General features: G+C 47.7%; 2 protein-coding genes across 2 annotated transcripts in view; one reads left to right on the top strand and one right to left on the bottom strand.

Moving 5' to 3' along the window:
• Positions 1–5,524, top strand: part of Sarnp (SAP domain containing ribonucleoprotein) — a 61,749-nt gene extending 56,225 nt beyond the window's left edge. The window contains exon 12 of the transcript XR_784376.3: positions 4,655–5,524. The gene's annotated coding sequence lies outside the window, so the exon portion shown is untranslated. The remainder of the gene's footprint in view (positions 1–4,654) is intronic.
• Positions 5,525–5,615: 91 nt separating this feature from the next.
• Gdf11 (growth differentiation factor 11) overlaps positions 5,616–13,586 on the bottom strand; it is a 13,672-nt gene continuing 5,701 nt past the window's right edge. Inside the window, exons 3-5 of the mRNA XM_033763488.1 lie at positions 13,315–13,586; positions 8,397–8,794; positions 5,616–7,875 (exon numbers count right to left, since the gene is read on the bottom strand). Of these exons, the coding sequence (XP_033619379.1) occupies positions 7,495–7,875; positions 8,397–8,794; positions 13,315–13,586 (1,051 nt within the window). The 3' untranslated portion in view covers positions 5,616–7,494. The remainder of the gene's footprint in view (positions 7,876–8,396; positions 8,795–13,314) is intronic.

The following is a 13,586-nucleotide window of genomic DNA, read 5'->3' as shown; positions in this document are numbered from 1 at the left end:
GAGCTTGGCTTTTCTTTAACAGGTTGATTGTTTGCATTTTAAATTTTGTATAGCTCTGAGACCTGGTTGTTAGTCTTTTTGAAAGTGTTAGTGAAGGGTTTGTCCTCTTAATTTTCTGTTTTTATTTGTTTCTGGGGGTGAGGGTCATAAAACTTACAACCTTGGTACCTTACGGAAGATGTTTCCACCATGATGAGATCCTGTGTTGCTATGGTATAATTTTTGTCCTTAATTTCTACCAAAATCTGGGTTTGTGGTTAATAAAAAGGTAACATTAAGAATCTCATTATTTCTGCAAATTCGTTGGTTGGTGAGGAGGGCAGGGACCTTCATTTAGATATTTAGACACTTTAGAAAAACTATGCCTTGGAGAGCAGACCCAAAGATTGCCCATCTAAGAGTAAATTTTACTTTTAGACTTTGGAGAAATGAACAAGAGAAAGAAAAAAAGAAAAAGAAGTAAACAAGAGAAAGTTGGATGAACTTTTGTTACCTCCTCAATAAGTAACCCTTATAGAGTGACTTTCCCTCTCTTCCTGCTTTTATCTCAGAACTAGTTTTCCTCTCTCTACTGTAGCATCTTTGTCTTCATCTGAAAACCAGAGATAGGGCTGGGGATTCAGCTAAGTGGTTCTACCGCCTGCCTATTAAGCGCAAGGTCCTGAGTTCGATCTCCAGTACAGAAAAAAAAAAAAGAAAACCAGAGATGATCATTCTGATTTTGAAATGTGAATAAGCTTATACATTCAGTAAGATTTCTACCCCAGGGTGGTTTAAAAAATTAGGTAAGGGAATAGAGCATATCCTGCTAATGAGTGGAATGTGGGTCCTTCAGTTTTTCTTTACCTTATCTCTATTCTTCATAACATTTGAGAAATGTGTTCTGCTCTACTCCCTAGGAAAGCCTAATCATTCTCTTTGCTCTCTTTACTGGGGATTGACCCAGGGCTTTTGCATTGAGCTACATTTCCAACCCTTTAAAACAAATTTTAGATAGGGTCTTGGTGAGTTACTAAGTTGCTACGCTGGGCTGGAACGTGGGATCTTCCACCTCAGCCTCCTAGAGTGCTGAGATGACAGGCATGTGCCACCATGCCTAGCTTCTCTAAATCCTTGATATAATTCTTTGCCAGTGTTTGGGGATCCTGGCTCTGTGCTGGGGATCAAACTCAGGTCCTTGTACATTGGACATTATAAAGTTTTTTTCATTCTCTTTCTGTCTTGTAGTCATTCCACATCTATTTCTTGAGTATGAAAAGTTAAGGATACTCAAAATGTATAGGTCTTTTTACTGATTTATTTTATTTTTGAGACATTATTTTTGGGTCTTTGTGTTGTTTAGGCTGGCCTTGAACTCACTATGTAATCTAGGCTGGCCTCGAACTTGTGATCCTCCTGCCTCAGCCTCCCTAGTGCTGTGATATCTGGCACGTGCCACCATGCCCGGCTGTTTTTACTAATTTAGTCTTCAAAGAGTCTGTTTTGTTTGCTTAAGTAAAACAGAAATCTAGTCTTATAATTCTTTATCTGGGATCCAAGTACGCTTCCTTCTAGTCCCCTAGTTGTCTTCCTGTAGCTGATCTAGCATCAAGATTTGCTTAGTGGACTCCATTCTTTTCCTTGTTCTAAAGCAGTGACATTCTCTGCATACCTGGAAGCTCTTAATGAGGGAGTCTATAAAAGCTGGGGAGGAAACTAGCTTCCTTAGCTATAAATCTGTACCTTTTTATGGTTCTTTAGGATCATTTTCTTTTTCTCCACCATCACCCTGAACTGCCTTGCCCCCTTCCCTAGCTCTTGAAAACAGAAGACAGAAGGCTAGAAGCTTCTGTAGAGGGGAAGGCTATAAGAAGGGGTGAATAACAGTTGTATGTGTTATATATTTGAGTCAGGGTCTCACTTTGTAGTTCAGACTGGTCCTGAACTCCCTATGTAGCCCAGGCTGGCCTCGAACTCAAGGTGATCGTCCTTCCTCATCCTCCTGAATGCTGGGATTACAGGTGTGCCCCACCAAGCCCAGTCAATATGAATCAGTTTTATAGTTAACAGTTTTATAGTGAATGGTGTTTTGTCTTTGAGACCATTTCTCATTATGTTGCCAGTGTTGCTGAGGCTGACCTTAAATTGGCAATTCTCCTTCCTGCCTTAGCTTTCCAAATGGTTGAGACAGGCACATGCCACCACATTTAGCCTCTTTGGTGTTAAACTGAATTCTTTCCTGTCAGCCATGAGAAACAGATGAGGAGAGAGGGAGGAATTTAGAAATTAAGCAAATAGCTCTCTTTTTGTGTTCTCTTGTATGAGATGTGTAGCTCACAATGCTACTTACTTGTGATTATTGAAATCCCCCTACAGTCTAACCTTCCTTTCTCTCTGGTTACATCCAGACTCTTGGTTTTGCCTTCAAAGGAAATGAAGTTTCATATTTTTGCAGACCCTTTAGCCCAATGTGTTCCTGTCATTTTCTTTCCTCTCTGTTGTCTCTGTATTTAGTTTTCCACTTCTCATACCACTATTAATAGATTAGATTACAGAATAGAGTAGGGGTTTTTTGTTTTGTTTGAGATAGGGTCTTGCTGTGCTGCTGGCCTTGAGCTCATTATGTAGCCCAGGCTGATTTCAAACTCACTGATCTTCCTGCCTCAGCCTCTCAAGTGCTTGGATGTCAGGCATGTGCCACCATGCCCAGCTAGAATATAATATTTTGTAGCATCTACTTAGCTTTAATTCTCATCCCTCTTCTGGCTCTGAGACCTGTCTTTGAAAGATTATTATTATTTTTTTTTTTGGTAACAGGGATCAAACTCAGGATCTTGTGCTTGCCAGGCAGGCGGTGGCACCACTGAGCTAAATCCCCAGCAAATCACTGTCTTTCTCTTTCCAGACTGTCAATAAGGAACCTTATTGTGAAGGTTTTTATGAAAATTAAGTGATAATTGTTTAATCAGTACAACTTACTATAGTTTGCATAATAGTCATCGAATAAATACTAATTCTTAATTTTAATTTTACTCAGGTAAAATTAAGACTTAGAACAAGTGAAAATTTTTTTCCCAGTAGGTTCCAGCTAGATGGGTTGGGGGGTTGTGTATCTGTGCGTATACCTGCTTCAGAGACCAGGAAGAAGTGGGAAGAGTCCTGTTTACTCCGTTAACCCCAGATTGTTAGTAGGAAAACTGACACTATCACTTGGGGTATTGGCTTTCCTGCTTTTGACCCCCTATAGATCAGAAACTAAATGCCACTGCCATCTCTTTCTTAGCTTGGGAAGCACACCTCATTGTTCTAAAGCTGGCTAAAACAGAATAGAGGATAGCTGCTCATGCACTAATTTGGAGATGTTTTGAGAAAAGTAAAAAACCGACTTGAGGGTCTTAAAGTGTTTCTTCTGGGTGACTCCTCAGTGCAGGAGACAGATGAGTAGTAGGGGGAGAGAAGCCATTTTTGGCTCAGGCCAAAAGCTTAGGAGTAGCTCTGGATAAAGCAATTCCCTTGGGAGACAATCTAATAAATAACACTTCTGTTACTCATCTTCATTCTCAACTTCACCTAGTCCCAACCTGTTTTGTAGTTGGTCTGGGACAAGGTGGCAAGGTCAGTCTGATGGTAGAACTAACAGAACAAGGAAAGTATGGTGGCACATTGAACCCTAGCTGCCCTATCCATCATTCTGGACCAGGTTTATGTCCCAGCTTTCCTTTTTTCTTTTTAAATATGTCATGGATCCCAAGATGAATGTAATTATTATGTATCACAAACATATACCATAATAAGAAAACATGTAAATCAGGCAAGCTGGGCATGGTGGCACACACCTGAAACCTCAGCATTCTGAGAGATTGAGGCAGAAGAATCACAAGTTTAAGCATACTCTGAGCAAAGTATCTTAGTGAGACCCTGTCTCAAAATTTAAAACAAAACATTTTTTAAAGGGTAGGGAACATAGTTCAGGGACAGAAAGCCTCAAGTTACTACCAAAAAAAGAACAGTTAGCTGAGCCTGTTGGTGCAAGCCTGTAATCTCGCACTTGGGAGGCTGAGCAGAAGGATCACCATGAGTTCAAGGCTAGTCTGCACTATAAAGCAAGACCCTGTCTCAACTAAAAAAAGAAAAGGCTAAGTTCTTTTGCCAACCTCTCTTTTAAGCCCTGGGACTTGTGCTCCAGGTACGTGATGCAGTTCTACAGTGGACTGAAGACTGTTCCCAGAGGTGCTTGCTCTACCATTGTACATGGTCAAGATAAACGGCTGCTAGTTGATTTTATATTGAGGAAAACTAGGATCAGGGACTACAGAAGAATAAGACAGACATTAGCTTTTCAAGAGAACCTTTCCATTTTGCAGAGGCTGGGAATCTTTTTGTTTTTAGAACTGTTTTGGATCAAGCTGCCCAGATTAGAGTTGTTTCAACTCCCTTCCCTTTCCCATCCTCTTTACCTGTGCCTTGGACTTCATGTCCCAGCCCTCATCCCACATGCCCTTACTGGGTTTTTTCTTGTTCCAAGGACCCCGTCTTCTTAGTTCTCAAGCAGGTTTCCTCTTTTAGCTCTTCTTCAGTTCCTGGTCTCTGAGGTGTAAATGTGGCGCTTGATTAGGGAGAAGAGTTCAGTACTGAATTCTAAACTCTTTGACTGCTTTTATTTTTCTTTTTTCAGGTTCAAGTGCTGGATTGTGTCATGTGACCATCCCAAAACTCAGAGCACCCTAAGGCCATCTTTGCCCTCTGTCACATAACTTGAAAACTGCCTGATGGCCTTTTTGCAATGTTTCCTTCCAGGAAGCCTTGATTTCAATGAAGAAGTCCTTTCCCGGCATTCCAGTGCCCTGTCAGCCCCATTCCTCAGACACTCTTTAACAAACAAAGGCAATCACACACATGGTGTAACAAATACACAAAGTAAATAATCACACTAATATGTTCAGAGGGGCACTGGCCAGGTTCACACAAATAAGGTGGGGGAGGGTTGCTCCCACTGGGTTGCTAGGCTGTGTCCCCAAACCTCTTTATCCCATGCTTTTTGGGGATAGGGAAGAACAGCGGACTGAGACTTCAACTCATAGGCTTATATTCATAAAAGAAACTCCCCCTCCTCTCTCACAACGATCTTTATTTGGTGGTACTCAAGGGGCAATACTTTTAAGTGTTCCCCAAGTTTAGTGCCCCTAGGCTCTGTAAAGTTACCTGATGCTTATGCCCAACCTCTACCCTGCCCCAAGATCAAGAGATACTTGACCTTGGGGGAATCATCTTCACTCTCCTGCCCCTCTCCTTCCGTCAAGGAAATGTGAATGGTATTGATCATCAGGTGTCTTATTCTCCATTGAGGCAGAAAGGATGAAGAACAGGGCCAGAAAGGAGAGGCTTGGGGTTGACATAGCTGCTCTATGGGAGGTTAGTTGAAAAGCTTAACAGCTCCTTCTTATTCCTCTACGGAAACACCTCGTCTCATTGTCTCACTATGAGAATAGGAGTAAGACACTCAAGCTCACCAACATTACTTTCCCAGGCTGGCCACGTACCTTTGCCCCTTCCATGGTCTTGTCCAAGTGGGAGAGACATACTTAGGAAGAACAAGCCTCCAGGTTTGCTCTCCAGTGTGGGCTTTACTTCAGTTCAGTACTGTTGCTACCAGACCACGACTGCTGGATTTACTTAGAGTGGTAATTTTGCTGCAGGTTTTCACCCCCTCCTCTCCTGACCTTCTCTAGGCTGTTGCCTGGAGCCAAGAGGTCAGCTGGTGAGGTATGGATAGAGTGTGGAGATTCTCAACTCCTTGGCTTCAGGCACTCCAGCTGGGGAGCAGGAGGAAATTTGTATTCTCTGAAGCTGGTGACTCTTCTAAGCCTCACATCTCTTCACCACTGCTCTGGTGCCCTGGTTAACTGGTCCCACAGCGAGAGGTATTTATGTCCATAAAGTGCCCGTGGTAAGTGCTCAGAATTCATCTCTTGGCTGTGGCGGGTGCTGCTATTTCTTATTCCATTGAGGGGAAGAAACTGAGGCCCAGTGAGTCCAGAGGAATGCGCATCGGGATTGTGAGATGAATGAATGGGCCCAGCTAATGACTTGAAGTGGCAGCCAGTCTGCCTGCTTCCTAGCCTTCCAAACCAGGGAGTCTGTGTCCTTCCCATCCTCTGCTGTAACTGGCCTTGTCAGTTTCTCCACTGTACTGTTCCCTCCCTGCTGCCAGATACTGCTATATTCCAAAAATAAAAAATAAAAATTATAGACACTCTGCTCCCTTGTTTTCCCTCCTACCCTGAGCTTTGGGGTTGGGGGACTAAAATGTCCCCCTCCAGAATCCCTTCCACCTTGGTCTGCTGGCTCTATTCCCTAGCCCAGAGCAGTGATTTGGATTCAGATGCCCTGTAACCTTCAGCCTACTTAACCACTCCTTTCTTGACCCCCTCTGAATCCTTCCCAGACCTGGGGGACTCAGATTTTTTTCTTTCTTTTTTCAATTGACCTGAAGATAGAGGCTGGGACCAGGGACATTCCACAGGCTCTTTGGTCTCTCTCCACTGAGGGGAATTTGGGTTTAAGCATGCTGTACCCTCTGGCTAAATAAATCAGTACCATGAAGAAAGCTGGCCTGAGGGTTAGTAGCTCACATATAGATCCTAGGTGTTGAGGACTCCCCTTTCCCCAGCTCTTAAACCCTAACCTTTTACTGTTTCTATGACCATTCAGTTTGGCTGAAGAAGGTTAGTTAGGGTACTTATGGGTTAGAAACATACATGTGTCAGCCCTCTTGCCCTTTACTCCCATTCCCAGCCCTGGAGGCTTTATACAAGTGCTTAAGTGGGTGGGTTTTGGGGAAGAGCAGGGTTTGGGGAATAAGGGACAAACGGGGCATAGTGGGCAGGGGCCCTCCTATTCCAGTAAAGCCAAATACCAAAAAATGAAAAGTCACAATAAATAAATAAATAAAATTCCCAAATCCTTTTGCCCCTGCCTTCACTTCCTTTCCCCTGCCATGGTTGGAGGAAGAGGGAAGAAGCTAAGAATGGATAGATTTCCTCTCCTACTGAGTAGTCAGGGATTCTACCCAGACTACCAAGCCCCTCACCTTGCCAGTGGAAGAAAGGAGGCTTGGTGTGGGGCTTTCATTTATTACTCCATTTCAGTCTCTTTCAGTGTTTGTCTCTGCCTAGTCTGTCTCTTCTGCCTCTCTATTCCTTTGCCTTCTCAATGCTGCTCTGTTTGCTCCTGTCTCAATCCCTCTGTCTCTACATCTCTCTGTCTTCTTGCCAAACTTTCTTACCTGCAAACCTCAAACACTCTACCCTGACCGTGCCCCTCTCTCTTTCTCCCAACCCCTCACCCTTCAGTCCCCACCTGCCTCCCTCTGTTGTATTGCACACTGCTTGGTCAGGGAACAAGGTGTGATGTTCATGGGAAGAGGTGGAGGGAGATCTAGGGCTTGGGGGGGAGGGGCAGGGTTGGGGGTTCTCAGGGTAGGGTCTGTGGGGGAGACATCCACTGTCCCCCACCTTAGGAGCAACCACAGCGATCCACCACCATGCCAGGGATCTTGCCGTAGATAATTTGCTGCTTGTCATTGAAGTAGAGCATGTTGATTGGGGACATCTTGGTGGGGGTGCAGCAGGGCCCAGCAGAGCCTCTTGGATTGGCCTGTTGCACCAAGTGGGTGTGTGGATACTTTTGCATGAACATGTACTCGCACTGGCCGGAGCAGTAGTTGGCCTTGTAGCGCTTAGGTGCGATGATCCAGTCCCAGCCGAAAGCCTCAAAGTCCACTGTGAGGGGATATCGGCAGCAGCGGGACTCGCTTGAGTGCTCATCGCAATCCAGGCCCAGGTTCCGCCGGGACCGTTTTGTGTTCTCTAGGACTCGAAGCTCCATGAAAGGATGCTGAGGGTCAGGGAGAGGGGAAAGAGATGTGACATAGCCCTGAACAGTTCCTCGTCCCTGTTCCTCTCCCACCTGCCTCTCAACAGGCATCAGAAGAGAATCCATTGGTTTCTCGGCTTTTTCATTTCTCTCCCCTCCCACCTTCTGTTCATTTTTCTTGCTATCTAGCCATCTCTCCTTCAATTCACCTTCCCTAATTCTTCCTTACCTGGCAACCAGACCCTAACAGCCCCTTGGCCCAGAGCCTCATCAACAGCCAGTTTTTGTGTTCTCACGGATCTCTCATTAACTGACACCTTCACCCCAAATCCAGTTTTCAGCTGTTGCCTGGCTTAGATCCCTGAAAAATGATAGTTGCCACCCCACCCCATCCCCACCTCCTCTAGAATCAGTTCCTGGCCCCAGAAAAATAACACTGGTCCCCAACCCCCTTCACATTCCTGGTCTCCTTTTACTAACATTCCCCACTTCCTCAGGGCCAGGTTACTCATATCCACCACCGCTTCAGGCCCCCTGCTCACCAGCCCCTCAGCTCCCGGCCCCAGGGAGGTGACAGCCAGGTCTGTGCCACTGGGATCAAAGGCGTTGATCTCGATGCCCCAGTTGCTCTGCGGCTGGCGGAACCAGCTGTGTAGCACTTGCTTGAAGTCGATGCTCTGCCAGTGGCCGGAGCGCGAGTGCAGCTCAATCTTGAGTGAACGGATACGGATGTGACGCCGGCCTCCACCCCCTCCCCCTGCGGTCCCTTCCCCAGTTAGGGGTTTCAGTCGTAAGATCTGCAGGTAGACTGTGGCTGGGCGGGGCACGGGCCGAAGGTACACCCACAGCTGGGCCTTCAGTACCTTTGTGAACATCACCTTGGGGCTGAAGTGGAAATGGCAACAGAGAGGGCTGCCATCTGTCTGCACTGCGGGGTCCGCTGATAAGAGAGAAGGGGGCAGAACATCAGCAAAAGGTGTTTGTAGAGGGGGTCAGCAGCCCTGGGAGACACTGGCAGTTTGGACTCAGGCTGTTTTCCAGTTCTTTACCCTTTTCCTGTGCCTGTATTGTTGGCTACTGTTACTGAGGTTTTTTTAGTTTAGTTTTGTTTTTGTTTTTGTACCAGGGATTGAACTCAGGACCTTGCGCTTGCAAGGCAGGTGGTGGAACCACTGAGCTAAGTCCCCGGCCCTACTGAATCTTTGATACTCAAACAGTGCCTCCTCTCTATAGGATGATATCTTGGTTAATCCTTCCTGATCTGCACCTAATCCATTTACCCTAATGTATTCGTTCCTCTCCACTAGATAACCTGCAAAGATAGTTACCTAAATTCTCCTTTCACCTGCATCAATTTTATGTTTTCCAGCATATAAGGCTTGCATTTTTTCTGAATCTTTAATCTTCTTTATAGAAGCCATATCTTTCATCACATGTGCTATCCTTAGGTCTCCCTGTCCCATTTATGCTCTTGATTTGTCTTTTGGATAAGTGAGCCTGCCCCATCCAAACCTAGATGGCCTCAAAGGAGATAACCCAGGGTCCAGTGAGGGAGTGTGGTCTAATTTAACTTATAAAGTAAACCAGAACTCAGATGTAGGCTTGCCTCATCGCACAGGTCTCATGTGTTACATAGTCATGTAGGATTTGGAATGTTGTCTCCCATCAGCACTCCACCCCACCTGAGGAGACAGAGGACCCTCCGAAGGAGGTAGGAAAGAGGAAAGTGCTTAATGATCTTCATGTATTCAGGACACCATACACAGAGTCCTTCTGCAGCATATTTTTTTCTTTTTTTTGGTTCTGGGGATCCAACTTGGGACCTTACGCTTGCAAAGGAGGCAGCGGAACCACTGAGCTAAATCCCCAGCTCTATTTTTTCTTGTTTCTGAGGTACCCAGAAACTGTGTAGCTGTGGTAGTCCTCTCAAGTTACTCCACTGTCTGGAACTTCAGGGGTAGTGCAGTGGACTAGAGTGGAGATTGAGAGATCATGAGAGTAGCTGGGGTAGAAAAGCTACTGGTGAGATCAGGAATGACAAGCAACAATCCAAATGACACATTGTGCATAATTTCAGCACAGGAATTGACTTTCTTCCTCAGATACTCATCTTGAGGGTGGATACTGTTGATAACTTGTGTATTTTGCTCACCACTGTAGCTTTAGTGCTCCCTTGCCAAGCAGTACTCAATAATTACATGCTGAATGAACTCTTAGTTTTAAATTACACAGGCAACTGCCTGAGAGTTCTTCCTAAACTCTTATTTGCCTACAATTGAACAATTTTTTTTATAACTAGGTTTAACCACTTCTTGGCTCCTCATTAACCTGTATCTGACCTTACCCACCAATATCAGACTTAGCAGTGTGATAAAGATAATTCTTCATTCATAGGAACATTAAATGAGCATTAAAGGATGTGAAAATAGTAGAGGTTCTCAGTATAGGCTGATTGCTTTGTTTTCTAAGCTCTAAATACACCTTACTACCTAAGCTAACCTAGACTTTAGAGGTGAGGGATGGGCATGGCTCCTCTTAGGCAGTGGTGGTGAGATTATGGGACCTGGGTGCTGCAGGGGGCTGTTTGTATCAGTGAAAGCTCTAACAGGTTTGGCATTAGTGCACTAAGTCTTTGGTTCCTTTAGACAAAAGTTTTCCCATCCTCACCATGGGGAACCTTCATACACTTCTCCTCCAGTGAACACAGTGGACATGGTGACAGTGCTACTAAGGGACAGGACATAAGGACAAAGTGAAGGAACAGGAAAAGTCGGAAGAGTTTGGAGATGGTGAGGGAAGAATGGAGAAGAGTCAGGAATGAAGAGAGGTTAGAGGAGATGAGCGGGAATGGAGTGAGTAGGAAGATCATGCTATGGGGAGAATTAAGTTTGGGAGTTGGGAGAACGTCAGAATGAGGTAGAATGGAGTGGGTGGGGGTTAAGAGAGGTGGGAGGGAGCTAAACCTAGTGGGGTAATGAAGAAAAAGGATAGGGTACAGAAGGAGGAACAAAGGAGAAGCAGGTAGAGCTATAGAGGGAAACCCAGCTTGAGAGCCCCCAACACACAGGCCCAGCTCTGGGGAGGGGAAGGGCCACATCTGTGTTGGATTGATCTGGTTGGTGGCAGGCAGCAGGTCAGGTTTAGTAGGCGGTGCTGGTGGGGGAGAGAGGTCATTGCACTATTTTCAGCAGAAGCCCAACCCCCTCCCTACTCAACAAGGCTGCCTCCTCCTCCACCTCCTCTGTGGGGGCCCCCCCAACCCTCTCCCAACTGGGGCTGGAAGGCCTAGGGGCTGGAGGTTGGGCTGAGAGGGCAGGGGCCTCTTAGTGTGGGGAGGAGAGACCAACTGAGGGGCTGGGCTTGGCTCCCTGAAGGGCAGGGGGCTGGGTTCCCAGGATGAAGCCTGGGGTGGGAAAGCCTGAGAGGGTAGAGGGAACTAGGGCAAGCACAGCAGCTTAGGAGAGGTGGGGGCTGGGGTCCAGGGTTGAGGGCTGGGGGAGGGGAGGCAGGGGGAGGGGAGCAGAGGCCATCTCTGCTGACAAACACCTCCCCCGATTAGCTGAGCACAAGTCTCTTATTAAAGCGGGTCCCTGGGGATTAGACTATAAAAGTCTCTTTTTGCTTTTCCCCTCTCTCCCTCCCTTCCCCTTTACTCCCCCTCCCGGTCTTAAGAGCTCAGCTAGGCTCTTAAAGGGGACGTACAATACCTGGCTGGAGACCCTGTTCCCTAGTTACCCAAATACAGGGGTGGAAGTTCCACCGGAGTGGAAGTTTGTGCAATCCCACCTGCTGGCGCCCCCCACCAGGCCTAAGGTGTGCTGCTGGCCAATTGATGCCTGCTGGCCTACCTACACTTCCTGCATCCCCATAACCAGAGCTAATTCTGCCCTACTTCCTTATGTTTAAGGGATGCTAGGTATAGTGAGGAGCCAGGACAGTCCACAGCTGGATCTCCCATCTAGGAAATCCTCTACTACACCACACAGACCTGGGAGCACCCCCCCATGTCCTTCACGCTTTTTCCAGCAAACTCTTAATCAGAATTCCTGTACAACTGTTTACTAGAATCCCCACCCCCACCTGCCCTCAGTCAATCTCAGACTGACCTTAGCTCCATAAGCAGAAGCTATAAGAACGAAGGGAGACTGAGGAACCCAAGACAAATCTGCAGGCCTTACACACACCCACCCACCCCAACACACCACGATCCCTCCCACACACACACATCCAGTTAGTTTCCTGGTTCTTTGAGTTTTCTTTATAGCCTTGACCAAGTACTGTGGAATGAGTTCTGCAGAAATATGGGCGGCATTATCAGGCACACCTACTAGCAGCACACCTGAGTTTCCACGCCTCTCCTACAGTGGTGGGCCACTAGGATCCCCCCCCCAGCTCCAGCTTTTTATGACCCATCTGCCAATAAACCAGACTCCCCCCTCTTCTGTTCAAAGTCATAAAACCAAACGGAAAGGGGGACCTTGCCGAACCACTAGGGAATAAGAGTGAGCCTGGCTCCCCGGAGTTGAAGAGTGGGGGGAGATGTAGTGGGGGAGGGGAAGGAGTCACCTGACCCTAGGGAGAGCTGGGGGTGGGGGGTGGTAGTTTTGGCCTGGATTTTCCAGGCCATAAAATTTCAAAGCAGCTCATGTCTATTAACATGGTCATCTTCCGTTTGGTTGGGGGCTTGGATACCTGGGTCCCCTCACCCCCCATCTGATTCTTTCCCTTAAGTCCAGCCCAGGGTACAATGGGTGAATAAGGAGCGAAACAGTAAGGTTTGAGTAATCAAGCGGTTGCCCTTAACACCTAGTGCAATGGAATGAATTTTCTGAGCTTAGTCGGTACCAAGAAGGTGCAGCTTTTCTGGCCCCGTGGGATACCCAGTGCGAGACACGGCTCAGGATTGAGAATGCCAGCTGGACTGCAGGGAGGGACACAGGGTTCCGAGACTGGAAAAGGAGCACTCAGTTTTCTGCAGCCGGATGGATGCGTTGCAGAACACGGGGCGGGGAAGTGGGTGCCAGGGCGGTGGGGAGGCAGAGAACACTGCGGGCCACTGGGACTGCGGGGGTCCGGGAGCTGATTCTGTTCTCCAGCCTCTCCCATTCATGGCCCTTCAAGACAGAGTCGCTGCCCTCGGTTCCCTCGGTTGCGAGCCCCAGCTTCCCAGGACTCCTTCAACACGGGTCTTTCAGCACACCGGGGAGAGGAGGCAATGTCTCACAACCCGCCCCGCTTGCCCCGCTCCCACCTCCGGGAACCCGGCGTGCACACAATTCCGCCGCCCATCTTCACCGCTCGAAAAAGTTCTGTGAAGTAGCCCCCGCTCCCCAATCCATCAAGTTTTCAAAGTAAAGGCTTCCGGGCCGGGGCAGCCGGGAGCGCCCCGCTTGGAAGCGAGAGGTGCCCTTCCCAGAGCCGCGCCAGCACCGCACCGCTCGCGTCCCGCTGCCCACTTACTCTCCTGGGCCATGCTAATGACGGTCTCGGTGGTGGCGTGGTACTCGTCCTCCTCCAGGAAGTCCTCCGGCTGCAGCGCGTCGCCTTGGAAGTCATGCAGGTCCAGGATCTGCTGCAGCGGCGGCGCCTTGGGCAGCAGCTGCTTCACCACCTCGCGACTGATGTTGGGCGCCTCCTTGAGCCGCAGTTTGCTCAGGATCTGCGACTTGATGCTTTCCAGGCGCAGCTCGCGGCTGTGCTGCCGCCACACGCACACGGGGCAGCCGTCCGGC

The sequence above is a fragment of the Fukomys damarensis genome, unplaced genomic scaffold, assembly GCF_012274545.1.
Source record: "Fukomys damarensis isolate Sample0158 unplaced genomic scaffold, DMR_v1.0_HiC HiC_scaffold_15, whole genome shotgun sequence".
Taxonomy (NCBI): Eukaryota; Metazoa; Chordata; class Mammalia; order Rodentia; family Bathyergidae; genus Fukomys; species Fukomys damarensis.
The sequence above is the reverse complement of the archived record's forward strand: the minus strand, read 5'-3'. Positions and strand labels throughout refer to the sequence as shown.